Below are 14,757 nucleotides of genomic sequence, written 5' to 3'. Positions count from 1 at the left end.
ATCCAAATATTTTACTATTCAATTAGTATGTCTACTCCACTGCATATAGTCCCATTGGAAATAAAACACAAAGATACACACCCTCTGTAGAAATCTGAAAGCATACATACCAATGAAGAAAAAACAAGCCTTTTCAGAGAGTCTAGATATTATATGAAGAATTAGGTTTTAAAGAAAACTTTGTCCCACAATTGTAGGCTATTTCTACATTAGAGAAAAATGTTAAATATTGATGAAAATTTCCTGGGGCAAACTTTAACTTATTTGGAAAATAATAATGTCAATACTGGAGATGGCATTTTAAACCAAAAGACTGAAAGACTAAAGAAGTCTTCTGAAAATTAAAAAAATTATTCCTTCAGTACTTTTATCCCTGCTCCAAGATTTACTATGGTAAGTGTTCCACATGTTAGCAGTATGGAAAAATCATTATCATTAAGACATACCTCTTCCGAGTCTTGTGATTTGGTGGTTTCTTCATTCAAAACATATCGTCCTCTATAAAACTCCCTGATCCTTAGATTTAACGTTTCAGTTTCTTTTTTCAAGTTCTCATAACTTGGCAGTGGTTTAATGGCTGTATCTGAGGCTCTAAACGGTAAAGACTCATCCAAGCTGTTCTGAGATTCCTGCAAGGCAGGGGAATGACTGTCTGGGTCACAGTTCACATCATCTTCATCAAGTTCTTCTTCCTTAACCAGAGGGGCTGAAGAGGGTTTCAGACATACAGAAGCATAATTCTGGCCATACAAAAACCTCAAAGTTTCTTCTGTCTTCCACTCAATCAAAGTCTCCTTCAGGGCTTTAAGTAAGTTTGCCTTTGCAACTTCAGGGCACACCTGCACTGAACTAGAAGCTGACCTAGAAACTTGGTTCGATTTGGCAAATTTCCTCTTAAAATGCTCAGCACTTTTCCTACTTATGCCTACAAGAGTTATTTTTGAACTACTATATTTAGTTTCAGAAATTTTTGAAGCTTCTAATTTTTCTTGCAGAGACCTATTTGAAGAAATCTGAGTATATACATTCTGTAAAGGAAGTTCACAAGCAGCAGCTTTCTCCTCACTATCTAATCTGCAATTGCCTAACTGCTCAGTGACATCTATTACTGTCTGTTCTTTGCTTTCCTGTTTGGAGTTAACCTTTTGACCAGCTTTCTTTTTCATTATGCTTTTTTTGTGCAGCTGTGGGCTTATACCCGTTGCACTCGGTCTGTTTCCTTGTAGAATGGAGGAAACAAAGTCTTGCTCATTATCACTGCTACTATCACTATGAGTGCCAGAAGAACTAGATTCATCATGCTTCTCAAAATGGCCAGGACTGTCAACATCTGATGTTTTAATGGCCTTACTGCATAACTGTATTTCTTCTCCAGAATGACCACTGTTGAGGGAAAGAAACAAAACAACTGTAACAGAAAAGCAACATGTCACACAGTATTTATACTTTGTAACTTTCAAGGTAGAAACTTTTATTCCCTAGGCAAGGCCTTATTTATAGGCTTATATTTACCTAGGCCTATATACACAGACACATACACATTTCAGAAGAAAGTTATAATTCTATAATTTCTCTACATCTTATTTATTTGATATAATTCTCTTTCCATCTTCTTCCCTTGTATTTTCTCTCCAATTATTTTAAAAGTGTTATAAGAGTATAGCAAAAATAAAAAAAACCCACATATACACAAAAACAAAAACCCCACAAACCAACATTTGATAATTCCATCCTACTGAATTATTTTGATTTTTGCTTTCTCCCTTTCTGTAACTGCTTTATATATCTTTTTTTTAAAAAGGATTCTTTTGAAAACTTCATTATTGGTTTCTCAAAAAAAAATGAGAGGAACTGTTTAGATTTTGAAACATAAAAAGAGACGTTTAAGCATTTTCCAATTCTGGTTGATAGTTATGCAGAAAATTCCATTGAATGAAAAATTCAAAAAAGTCATAGCAGAAAATAAAGTTGGCAAATCAACATTTACCAATGAAAGATACTTATACTTGAAAATTCCAGAGTTAAATCACAATGATAATAAGACAACAGTTTCCCCTTTGCCTATGTTCATTTAATTTTCAGATTAGGTTTATAAAAGATTAAAAAATATGAAAAGAGCAGAGGCAAAGAGAGCTTTGTCTACACAAACTTGAGATAAATAAGGATAGGAGAGCAATTACCCTTAAGCAAATGCCTATATAATAACTTTAAAAGATCAGGATGGCAAGGATTCTAGGTCAAGAAGCACTTGGAGGGTGGTGAAAGGGTATATGGGAACTCTCTACTTCTCACACAATTTTTCTGTAAACCTATTTTTTGTATTTTCTGTAAACCTATCCCCCCAAAGCCTATTACAATTTTTAAAAATAAAATGAAATAAAATAATTCAGCAATAAACAGAAAAGCATGCTTGGGGGAAGTGTAAAAGAAGAAGAAAAACAGTTGAAAATAAGGTTGTAGATGGGAATGGAGAAAAAAGATAAGTTCATTCAGTATTTTATAACATTTTTTAGTTAGAGTCTAGCCTACATAGCCACAGACTGTCTCTTGTATCTGAAGTAAGTACAATTTCAAAAAACTTAGAACTCAATTTTCATGTATACTTTCTCTTGGAATTGTATGGTAATTATATTTTTCTATACTATTTTTTTTTGCAGTACGTGGGTCTCTCACTGTTGTGGCCTCTCCCATTGTGGAGCACAGGCTCTGGAGGCGCAGGCTCAGTGGCCATGGCTCACGGGCCTACCCCCGGACCGGGGCACGAACCCGTGTCCCCTGCATCGGCAGGTGGACTCTCAACCACTGCACCACCAGGGAAGCCCCTCTCTATACTATTTTGAAGGTGTAAGTTAAAGATTTATAGCAAATAATAAATATCTCTCACTTGTGCTCAATTCCATCTAACTAAGGTAGTGACTAATAACTAGGAAAATTTATTCTGGAAGATAAAAGGATATGTTTTGAGAGATGATCATGGTTGGGCAAGCAATACCATGAGGAAAGTTTAGAAAAAAAATCACAACTTGGAATTTCTATTAATGCTTTAGACACTCTTTCAAATAATTAACTGATATATTAATGTTTTGAAATTCTATAAAACTGTAAAAACCTTTCAACAAATGTAATTGGCACAATCTAGTTGACAAAGAAGCACAATATCTCAGAGGGAAGCTGTGTTTGTATCATATTTCAACAGGTTCAATTAGACTTCCTTGGTAGGAACAGCTGTACAGTAAATCATACAGATCAAACACATCATCTTACCATCACAAAAGAAAAAAAAGCTGTACAAGGCAAATATTTCTTTTTGTGGGCTAGAATGGGCACTTACATAATGCATCAGCACAGGATGTCCAAGAGTTCATATCACCTGGTTTACTCTTAATGCTTCTATTAACAAGAATACATAGAAGGTAAGTGATACTGATTCAACCATACCTTTGTCCTTCCTGTAGCAGCTGAAAATCAGGATGTCTGTGACAGAAACACAGAAGTAAAAAACTGAAATCAATTGATATGTCAAACACTTTCAAGTGTTTATTATAACCACTTTGGATAGAAAATATAATTAAAAGGAAATAGTTCATATAAAGATTTTTTAAGAAAAACATTAAACTACAACATATTATAAAACTCATCCACAAGAAATATGAATTAATCTTTCCAATCCAAAATTTACTTATATTTCAGGACTAAGTTCAACTTCCACTAGCCCAATTAAGTTTTCCTTGACTAACATGCTAAAGTAAATCTCTCCCTTCTCTAAATTCCAGAGTCATCATTGTCTGAAGAGTTAATACACATTAATCATGTGCTCTTCTATGACCTAACACAGAAATTTTATCTAAATATCTTACTTTTCGTATGGTTAAGTCTAGTTTCTTAACTAGACTACAAGCTTGTTGAGGTCAGAGATTATTTATTCATTATAATTCCCTGTATTTCCTTTATATGGTCAATAAGACTTTTTGCCCTAATTTTGAGAAAGCAGTTGTATTGTAGCATGGATGTGAGGTATGTAGGTCAGGTGATTTAACTCTAGGGACAATTTTACTATGCAATACCAGAAATCACATATGGCTGGGCATTAAAAAGGGGGAGGAAAAAGCTCTTAAAAAGCCCTATACAAAGAGGAACAAATATAATAGCAAATGAATCCAAGAGGACAGGAAGATTCTGTAAAGTGCTTCTGAAGTACTCAGAAAAAGTGGCTTCTAAAGACTACAAAACATGTTAAATAAAAGTAAATATTCAAAGAACTAAATAAATGGATCAATATTCTATGTGCACTGATAGAAAGATTCAATATTGTCAAGAGGTTAGTTCTTCTCAAATTGATCTGTGATTCAATGCAATCCCAATCAAAATCTCAGCAAATTATTCTATGGATATTGACAAATTCATTCTAAAGTTTTTATGGAGAGGCAAAGACCCAAAATAGTTAACATAATATTGAAGGAGAAGGAAGGACAAAGTTGGAGAATTGACACTACCTGTCTTTAAGACTTACTATAAAGCTACAGTAATCAAGATGGAGCAGTGTGGCACTGGTGAAAGAAGAGACAAAAAAGATCATTGGAACAAAATAGAGAGACCAGAATAGACCCACGGGAATAGTCATGATCTCTGACAAAAGAACAAAGGCAACACAATGGAGAAAATATAGTCTTTTCAACAAGTGATGTTCCACATGCAAAAAAATTAATCTAGACACAGAACTTACACTCTTCACAAAAATTAACTCAAAATGGATCACAGACTGTAATGCAAAACTATAAAACTCCTAGAAGAGGGACTTCCCTGGTGGTCCAGTGGTTAGGACTCCATGCTTCCACTGCAGCACTACAGGGGGCCCAGGTTTGATCCCTCGTTGGGGAACTAATACCTTGCGTGCTGCTTGGTGTGGCCAATAAATAAATAAATAAATAAAATTTAAAAACATCAACAACAAAACTCTGAGAAGATAATACAGGAGAAAACCTTGATGACTTTTTAGATACACACCAAAGGCATTATCCATGAAAAAAGAATTGATAAGTCAGACTTCATTAAAATTAAAAGTTTCTGTTCTGTGAAAAATACTGTCAACAGAATAAAAAGATAAGACACAGACTAGGAGAAAACATTTGCAAAACACATATCTGATAAAAGACTGTTATCCAAAATATCAAAGCACACTTAAAACTCAACAGTAAGAAAACAAACAACTCAATTAAAAAGTGGGCCCAAGACCTTAACAGATACCTCACCAAAGAAGATAAACAGATGGTAAATAAGCATATGAAAAGATGCTCTACAACAGCAGTCCACAACCTTTTTGGCACCAAGGACTGGTTTCGTGGAAGTTAATTTTTCCACCGACAAGGATGGGGGGATGGTTTCGGGATGATTCAAATGCATTACATTTATTGTGCATTTTATTTCTATTATTATTACATTGTAATATATAGTGAAATAATTATACAACTCACCATAATGCAGAATCACTGGGAGCCCTGAGCTTGTTTTCACTTGCCACTCACTGATAGGGTTTTTGTTTTTGTTTTTTTTTAACTGATAGGGTTTTGATGAGAGTCTGCAAGCAATTGATTTATTATGGTCTCTGTGCAGTCAAACCTCTCTGCTAATGATAATCTGTATTTGCAGCTGTTCCCCAGCACTAGCATCACTGCCTCAGCTCCACCTCAGATCATCAGGCATTAGATTCTCATAAGGAGTGTGCAACCTAGATCCCTTGCGTGTGTAGTTCACAGTAGGGTTCAAGCTCCTATGGGAATCTAACGCCGCTGCTGATCTGACGGGAGACAGAGCTCAAGCGGTAGTGTGAGTGATGGGGAGCGGCTGTAAATACAGACAAAGCTTCGCTCGCTTGCTTGCCCAGCTGCTGCTCACCTCCTGCTGTGTGGCCCAGTTCCTAACAGGCCACGGACCAGTATTGGTCTGTGGTCCGGGGGTTGGGGGCCCCTGCTCTACATAAGTCATCAGGGAAATGCAAATTAATACAACAAGATACCACTATACATCTATTAGAATAACCAAAATCCAGAACACTGACAAGATCAAAGGGTCTGAATGTTTGTGTCCCTTCACCCCCAAATTCATATGTTAAATCCTAATCCAGGGCTTCCCTGGTGGTGCAGTGGTTAAGGATCCGCCTGCCAATGCAGGGGACACAGGTTCCAGCCCTGGTCCAGGAAGATCCCACATGCCGTGGAGCAACTAAGCCTGTGTGCCATAACTACTGAGCCTGTGCTCTAGAGCCGATGAGCCACAACTACTGAGCTTGTGTGCCACAACTACTGAAGCCTGTGAGCCTAGAGCCCGTGCTCTGCAACGAGAAGCCACTGCAACGAGAAGCCTGCACACCGCAATGAAGAGCAGCTCCCACTCGCCACAACTAGAGAAAGCCGTGCGCGGCAACGAAGACCCAACGCAGCCATAAAAAAAAAAAAAATCCTAACCCAATGTGATACTATTAGGAGATGGGGCCTTTGGGAGGTGATTAGGTCATGAGGGCAAATCTTTCCTGAATGGGATTAGCATCTTTATAAGAGAGGCCAGAGAGATCCCCTCCCATTCTACCATGTGAGGACATAACCAGAAGTCTTCAACCCAGAAGAGGTGCTCACCCAACCATACTGGCACCCTGACCTCAGATTTAAAACCTCTATAGCTGTGAGAAGAAATTCCTCTTGTTTTTAAGTTACCCAATCAATGCTATTTTGTTATAGCAGCCTGAACAGACTAAGACATGCACAAAAGACCTCACCAAAGAAGATATACAGCTGGCAAACAAGCATATGAAAAGATGCTCCACCTCATATATCATCAGAGAAATGCATATTAAAATAATAATGAGATATTACTACACACCTATTAGAACAGCCAAAATCCAGAGCACTGAAACCATCAAATGTTGGTGAGGATGTGAAACAACAGAAACTCTCATTCACTGCTGGTGAGAATGCAAAATGGTACAATCACTTTGGAAGACATCTTAGAGACGTCTTACAAAACTAAACATACTCTAACCATACAATCCAGAAAACATACGCCTTCGTATTTACCCAAAGGAATTGAAAACATGTCTATACAAAAACCTGTATGCTATGTTTACAGCAGCTCTATTCATATTTGCCAAAACTTGGAAGCAACCAAGATGTTCTTCACTAGGTAAAGGGATAAATACTATGGTACATTCAGACAATGAAATATTACTCAGGGCTAAAAAGCAATGAGATATCAAGCTATGAAAAGACAGGGAGAAACTTAAATGCTTTTTACTAAGTGACAGAATCCAGTTTGAAAAGTCTACATACTATAGGACTCCAACTATATGACATTCTGGAAAAGGTAAAACTATGGAGACAGTAAAAAGATAGGGGTTACAGAGGTTTGGGGGTAGGAGACATATAGGTGGAGCATAGAGGATTTTTAGGGCTATAAAACTACTCTGTATGACACTGTAATGGTAGATTCAAGTCATTATACATTCGTCCAAACCCAAAACTGTACACTAAGAGTGAACCCTAATGTAAACCATGGATGTGGGTGGTAATGATGTGTCAATGCAGGCTCATCAATTGTAAGAAATGTACCATTTTGATGGGGGATGCTGATAATGGGGGAGGTAATGCATGTGTGTGGGCAGGGAGTTTATGGGAAATCTCTGAACCTTCCTCTCCATTTTGCTGTGAACCTAAAATTGCTCAAAAAACAAAGTCAATTGGGACTTCCCTGGTGGTGCAGTGGTTAAGACTCTGAGTTCCCAATACAGAGGGCCTGGGTTTGATCCCTGGTCAGGGAACTAGATCCCACATGCGTGCCACAACTGAGAGTTCCCATGCCGCAGCTAAGGCACTGGCGAGCCACAACTAAGGAGCCGGTGAGCTGCAACTAAAAAGCCTGTGAGCCGCAACTAAGGAGCCCACCTGCCGCAACTAAGACCCAGCGCAACCAAATAAATTAATTAAAAAAAATAATAAAAGTAAAAAACAAAGTCAATTAATAGAAAAAAATACAAGAACATAGGTGTGCACTAAAGAGAAGCTAAGGCACTGAACATAAATCCCACTTAAAGGGCAAAATAGGGCTGTAATGAAGGTCATATTGCAAAAATCTCTGATTAAAAAAAGTCAAGTTACAAACATTAAATGCTGGAGAGGGTGTGGAGAAAAGGGAACCCTCCTGTACTGTTGGTGGGAATGTAAATTGATACAGCCACTATGGAGAACAGTATGGAGCTTCCTTAAAAAACTAAAAATAGAACTACCATATGACCCAGCAATCCCACTACTGGGCATATACCCAGAGAAAACCATAATTCAAAAAGATACATGCATCCCAATGTTCAATGCAGCACTACTTACAACAGACAGGACATGGAAGCAACCTAAATGTCCATCAACAGAGGAATGGATAAAGAAGATGTGGTACATATATACAATGGAATACTACTCAGCCATAAAAAGGAACGAAATTGTGTCATTTGCAGAGATGTGGATGGACCGAGAGACCGTCATACAGAGTAAGTCAGAAAGAGAAAAATAAATATCGTATATTAATGCATATATGTGGAATCTAGAAAAATGGTATAGATGATCTTATTTGCAAAGCAGAAATAGAGACACAGATGTAGAGAACAAACATATGGACACCAAGGGGGGAGAAGGGTTGGGATGATTTGGGAGATTGGGATTGATATACATACACTACTATGTATAAAACAGATAACTAATGAGAACCTATGCACAGGGAACTCTACTCAGTGCTCTGTGGTGACCTAAATGGGAAGGAAATCCAAAAGAGAGGGGATATATGTATACATATAGCTGATTCACTTTGCTGTGCAGCAGAAAGAACACAATATTGTAAAGCAACTATACTCCAATAAAAATTAATTTTAAAAAAGTCAAGCTAAATGGATAGATGGAACCAGAAGTCATTTGAGTTATGACACTTAAAGGCTACCAATCAAAAATATCAGTTGCAAGTATTTTTCTATATAATTAAACATCACAGCATCAATCATATAACTACTGCCTAGATAATCCATTCATCTTTTGTTCAGTCACAAGCATACAAGGCACTGCAGGGAATGGATTTGTTGCCAATCCTCTCCTTAGCTATGGGAGGCATTGCTAACTGATCAAGGCATTCTTTCCCATTAATCATCTAAGTACCACACATCAGGATGCGTACATCCCTGCTCTAGAGATTTCCCTGCAGTTCAGGAATTCCCCCAAGACCAATAATAAAAAATTTAGAAGAAAAAGACAAAATAAGGCAATAGGCAGTAAGTTCCCTGACAGTAAAAATTTGATCTATTTTTTCTTCTTCCTTAGTCCTTCAGCCAATCGAGGTGTGTCCTTTCCCAATCATCCAAATTATCCTGTTTACCCTCCTTCTTCCCACTCATGAAAACTCTAGTCACAGAAGCTACCTTGGTTTGGTGTTACTCAAAGAAAACAAATGACACTGCTTGGATGGTGACTAGCCTTGACTACTCCAGGGGATATTTATAACTCCCATTAAGAGTTTTTTTAGCATACTAAATAATATGCTAACGTTTACAACAGAGTGTTTTATTGCCTGTTGACTACTTCCTCCCACTTCCATTTGTAGTTCTCTCACTCTTCCTATCCCACTTCCCCGCCCAAGTTTTCCTGGCTAAAATTATCAAGGTTCAGTACCATGCAGCTGTCTGGTATTTGGTCCTACACCAGGATCTGAGTATCACTGTAGGGAAAAAAAAAATATGTGTAGACACAGTGATTCTCAATTGGATTCTTACACTAACTAAATGGCTAACCTGCAAATGCATGGTATATTCCATCAATCAACAAATTCCTTCAAAAATAAAATTCTGAACTATAATATGTATGGACAATGTTGGGTATGTTAAGTAATACAAAGAATAGGTTCCTATTTTTAAGGACATTACAATTTAGTAGGAGGAAAGCTCGTGTTCCAAGAGATTTATAAATAATAATCCTCATAAGAATGATATAGCTACTACTACCATCCCACATTACAGATAAAAAGACCGAGTACTGAAAGACTGACTAATGTGCCGAAAGTCACACAGCTAGTAAGTGGTAAAGCCAGGAATCACAGCCAGCCAGCATCGCTCGTAAGAACTACACTCCTGCATCATATAATTCATGAGAGAGAGATGAGCTGCTCCAGAAAATTAGAGAAGAAAAACTTCTGGCTGAGCCAATGAAGAAAAGCTTCAGATTCAGCTGGGCCTATAAAGATCAATATAGTTTGTATATAAAGGCATTTGAGGCTAATCCTATGGATTTCACTCTTGAGGTTTTACTCCACAAACCTCTCTCCCTTTTTTCTCTTTCCTTTCAGTAAACTACCATGCTTAAACTTAGCCCATCTCTTAAACAAACAAATACACAAAACAACCCTGTCCTTGAGCCATACAATCCCTCCCCCTTTCATTCAGACTTCTTTAAAGAAGTCTGCACTCATCATTTCCAATTCTGTATTTCCTATTCAGTCCTCAACCCTCTGCCTCCTGGAATCTGTATGCATTACTCTACTGAAATGGCTCTTGCTAAGATCACCAATTACCATAGGACTGCTAAATCTAAAGGATATTTTTCAGGATTTTTTTTTTTCCTTTTTAAAGTACAGGAAAAAGAATTAGAATGAAAGGAGAGTTTGAAAGAGTAAGAAAATAGGAATAAACCATACAGCAAGGCCTTGGTGAGAGGAGAACAGAATCGGTAACACAGAAGTACTATATTAGCAACGAGGAGGCAGAGAAATGAGAGAGCATATGAAGAAAATAACGTTGAAGGAGCTTCTGGTGGATGCCCTCAATCATTTCAGTTAAGTAGTAGGTTATATCTACTATGAGTTGGGGGTGGGGTTCAAAGTTTAAGGAGAGGAGGAAAGGTCTGAATGTATCATAGTCATTAAGAAACAAAGAATAAACACTTGAGGACACTGTTGAGACTAGACAGAATGAACTGGAACAGGGCCACAGGAATGCAAAGAGTGCAGGCTTTGGTGCCAGACAAATCTGCATTTAAATCCCAAATCTATATATATAAGCTAGGTGTTCTTGAGAGAGTCACTAAACCTCTCTAAGCCTCAGTTTCACCACCCATAAAATGGGTAACGGTACTTCCCTAGGGATGTTGTGAGGATTGAATTAAATGAGACAGCATATCAAAAGTGCTAATGATCTTATTTGAGAACTTTACCCAATAATCTTCAGCAACAGAAAAGAAGGATGACTGAAGCTTGGGAAGGTGGACATAATAGAAGTTAAGGGAGAAATAATCTGGGATCGTTTGAGGATGATATTACAACTGCTGACAGTGGAACTCAAGAAAACAAACTTAATGAGGGTCTGCCAACCTAGAAGAATAGAGCTGAGGTAGAGACAGGAGGTCAAAACGAGGTCACAAAGCACACTCAGGAGTGACAGATGCAGATGAGATAGAGGTTGTGGTCAGAGACGGGAAGCTCTTATTTCAAGATCTTGTTGGCAGAATGGTTCCAAATAAGAATGAGGTCCAAGCATGGCTGAATCAAGGGGTACTAAAAATGTAAACATTATTCTAAATCATGAATACAATTTAAGTAGTTTTATGAGAAATCTCCAGCAATACAACTTGATATTTTTTGAGAAAAACACTAAGAATTAAAGGACAATTCAATCTCTAATGAAGGGGGAAATTAGCATATATTGATTGCTTATTATATGGTAAGTGAATTTTTTTTTAAATTGTGGTAAAATATACCTTACATAAAAGTGACCATTTAAACCATTTTTAGCTACAGTTCAGTGGCATCAAGTACATTCACACTGTTGTGCAACTATCACCATCTCCAGGACTTTTTCATCTTCCCATACTTTCTGCTACATGGTTATATATATTATTTCATTTAATCTTCACATAACTAACAACTTTATTTTTATAGATGAGGAAACTGAAGCTCTGAGGGGTTAACTGAGTTCCTAAGATCACTACACGTATCGAGTAGTAAATCTAGGATTTGAATTTAGGTCTTTCAAAGTCTAAGTTCTCTCTTTCTAACATGATGCCTCTAATTAAAGCCAGAAAAAGGAACCCCAAAAGTTGCGAGGATACCATCTTTACTTATCCCCTCCCAAAGGAATTCAATATACTTAACTATTTTCCTCTCCTTTGTTTCAGTTTTCTGACTTCACATAAAGAAAAGTACACTGAACACTGTTTCTAGGTGCTTTATGAGTGACTTTAATACTCTCTGATTCCCAATCTGTAAAAGGGAGAATGGTACCTGACACTAAGATAAACCAAAATTGAATTTAATGAGGTACTGGACAAAAGGTTCAATATAAAATTCAGTTTGTTTTTGCTATGAGCTGTTTTAGAAACAAGGCACCAAGTTACATTTGCTCTTTCTTTTCTATCCTTTTTTAGATGAAATTCAAAAGCTTTTTCTTTGTTAAAAGTATCATTTCTCATCAATCTAAGTATCTTCCATGCCTTTCAAAGTTTACGTTGTCCTGAGACATTTAATTCAGATAAGCTCAATTTAAAAAATAAGTAACTATCTTAGTTAAAGAATACCTTCAAGCTCTTCTTCATAAACATTTTCACATTATTTTCACTGAAGTGCAAATTAGATGATTAACTGTAACTTTAGCAAAGTACATCTAAAACTAGAAATAACACGCCAAAAGACCTTGGTGGGTGTGTATCATTTAGAATATGTGTATTATATATAAACCAACAGAAGCAGCAGGCTACAATTCCCCCCTGTGGTGGGAATTTTTCAAATACAATATGAAACATGTTAAAACCTGTTTCAGAAAGTTTTTATTCTGTCTACCAAGCAACACTATTCAGGAAGAGGTTATAGAAGTTGTTCTGCAGAGGTTTTTGGCTTCCGCACCTCTGAGATTACACTGTTTATTGCTAAGAAGCATGTGTGAAAATCCCCTACTCTGGGCCACATGATGGCGCTTTTAGCTCTGTCAGCATTAACCATTCACCCCAATTTCATCTTTTAAATCAAAATTTGATTCTAAACATTTGTCCTTCCTTCTCAGCTTTAACTCCTGATTTTTTAATGTTACAATTCAAGAAATTTCCCTTCTTCAACGACGTCAGAGCCTAAAGTCAACCAAACAGGATTTATAAATGTAACTATATGACTACCTAAATGAGCATACTGTCTCAGAGGAACAAAACTGTATGTGGTCTGTTTCTGGCCACCAAGTGGGTGAAAAATTTCTAACTCACAACATGAGAAGCATCATACTGTGTCATGGTCAATGTTTTGTCTCTGACAGAGCATCAGGAGACATTTTGTGCAAAGCATTGCTGTTATTTATGACATTAAAGATACACTCCAGATATTTTTACCTTAATAACGAAAATGAAGGACTATAAAACCTCTAAGACCCTTTTTGACTCCAAAGCCTCAACCGAAGCATGGAGCTAGAATTCATGAATTTGTCTAAGTTTTTCTTAAATTGATTTATACGTTTTTACCAATGAGGTAGTGAGTTTATTATGGTACAAAATAGTATCTTATAAATTTATCTTATAGTAAATTTTACTATAGGTTTTAGTATTTTAGAATCTGGTGAATAAATTTATATTAGCTTTCACAATAATGTAAGAAAAAACAAATTGAGTCAAATTGTCAAATTGAATATTCTATTTCCAATGCTATGTAAGACCATGGTGTCCCTAAAGATGTAAACTTCAAGTTGTTCTGGACATACTATAAAATATAAAATATTCTTGGTTTTTCTTCATAATTTAAAAACTTTAATTCAATCCTTTATCAGTCTTTATCTTTTACAGACTGAAGAGTTCAAATTTATTTAGTCAGTAATTTGTATTCTAATACTGTATTCTGTACTCTTAAATGAGACAGACTTCTCTACAAGGTAGTATAAATTTCCCTAGGCTTATACTGATCATTTTAATTTTCATCATTTTTATCAATGAGACATTTCCTTATCTAGAAAACTTTCACTATAGCAGCACTGACTGACTTAGAATTGTAAAACATTAGAACTAAAGGGAACTAAGGTTAAATGCAACTTTCCACTTACAAATGAGGAAAATAAGATTCAGCGCACAGACTTTCTTACACTAAAACAACTAAAAATCTAAGCTAGATCCAACAAAACAGTGCTCTTAAAACTACAGATCGGGGGCTCCCCTGGTGGCACAGTGGTGAAGAATCCACCTGCCAATGCAGGGGACATGGGTTCTATCCCTGGTCTGGGAAGATCCCACATGCTGCGGAGCAACTAAGCCCATGCGCCACAACTACTGAGCCTGCGCTCTAGAGCCCGCGAGCCACAACTACTGAGCCTGCATGCCACAACCACTGAAGATGGTGCGCCTACAGCTCGTGCTCCACAATAAGAGCCTGCACACTGCAATGAAGAGCATCCCCCACTCGCCACAACTAGAGAAAGCCCACGTGCAGCAAAGAAGACCAAATGCAGCCAAACATAAATAAAATAAATTTATACAAACAAACAAACAAAAACTACAGATCAGGACCAACCAATTAAGGGGGTTGCTACCACCATTTTAAAAAAGCAACAGAGTAGAAAATATCAGAGGCCTTTCATGTAGTGAGGATAAAAATTGTTTCCTAAAACTTTTGCTTCAGTTCTATGTATGTGTTGGATAATGTAAAATGCATTTATTACAGTGGTCAAAAATTTTGGAAATCATTCATGGATACAGAGAACAAACAAATGTCGATGAAATA

General features: G+C 36.9%; 1 protein-coding gene across 1 annotated transcript in view; it reads right to left on the bottom strand.

Moving 5' to 3' along the window:
* Positions 1 to 14,757, bottom strand: part of RPAP2 (RNA polymerase II associated protein 2) — a gene marked incomplete at its 5' end in the record, with an annotated part of 83,014 nt that overhangs the window by 53,424 nt on the left and 14,833 nt on the right. The window contains 2 exons of the mRNA XM_079698084.1: positions 447 to 1,383; positions 3,439 to 3,474. Coding sequence (XP_079554210.1) covers positions 447 to 1,383; positions 3,439 to 3,474 — 973 coding nt within the window. The remainder of the gene's footprint in view (positions 1 to 446; positions 1,384 to 3,438; positions 3,475 to 14,757) is intronic.

The sequence above is a fragment of the Hyperoodon ampullatus genome (genome assembly GCF_949752795.1).
Source record: "Hyperoodon ampullatus genome assembly, chromosome: 2".
In the NCBI taxonomy this organism is placed as follows: domain Eukaryota; kingdom Metazoa; phylum Chordata; class Mammalia; order Artiodactyla; family Ziphiidae; genus Hyperoodon; species Hyperoodon ampullatus.
The sequence above is the reverse complement of the archived record's forward strand: the minus strand, read 5'-3'. Positions and strand labels throughout refer to the sequence as shown.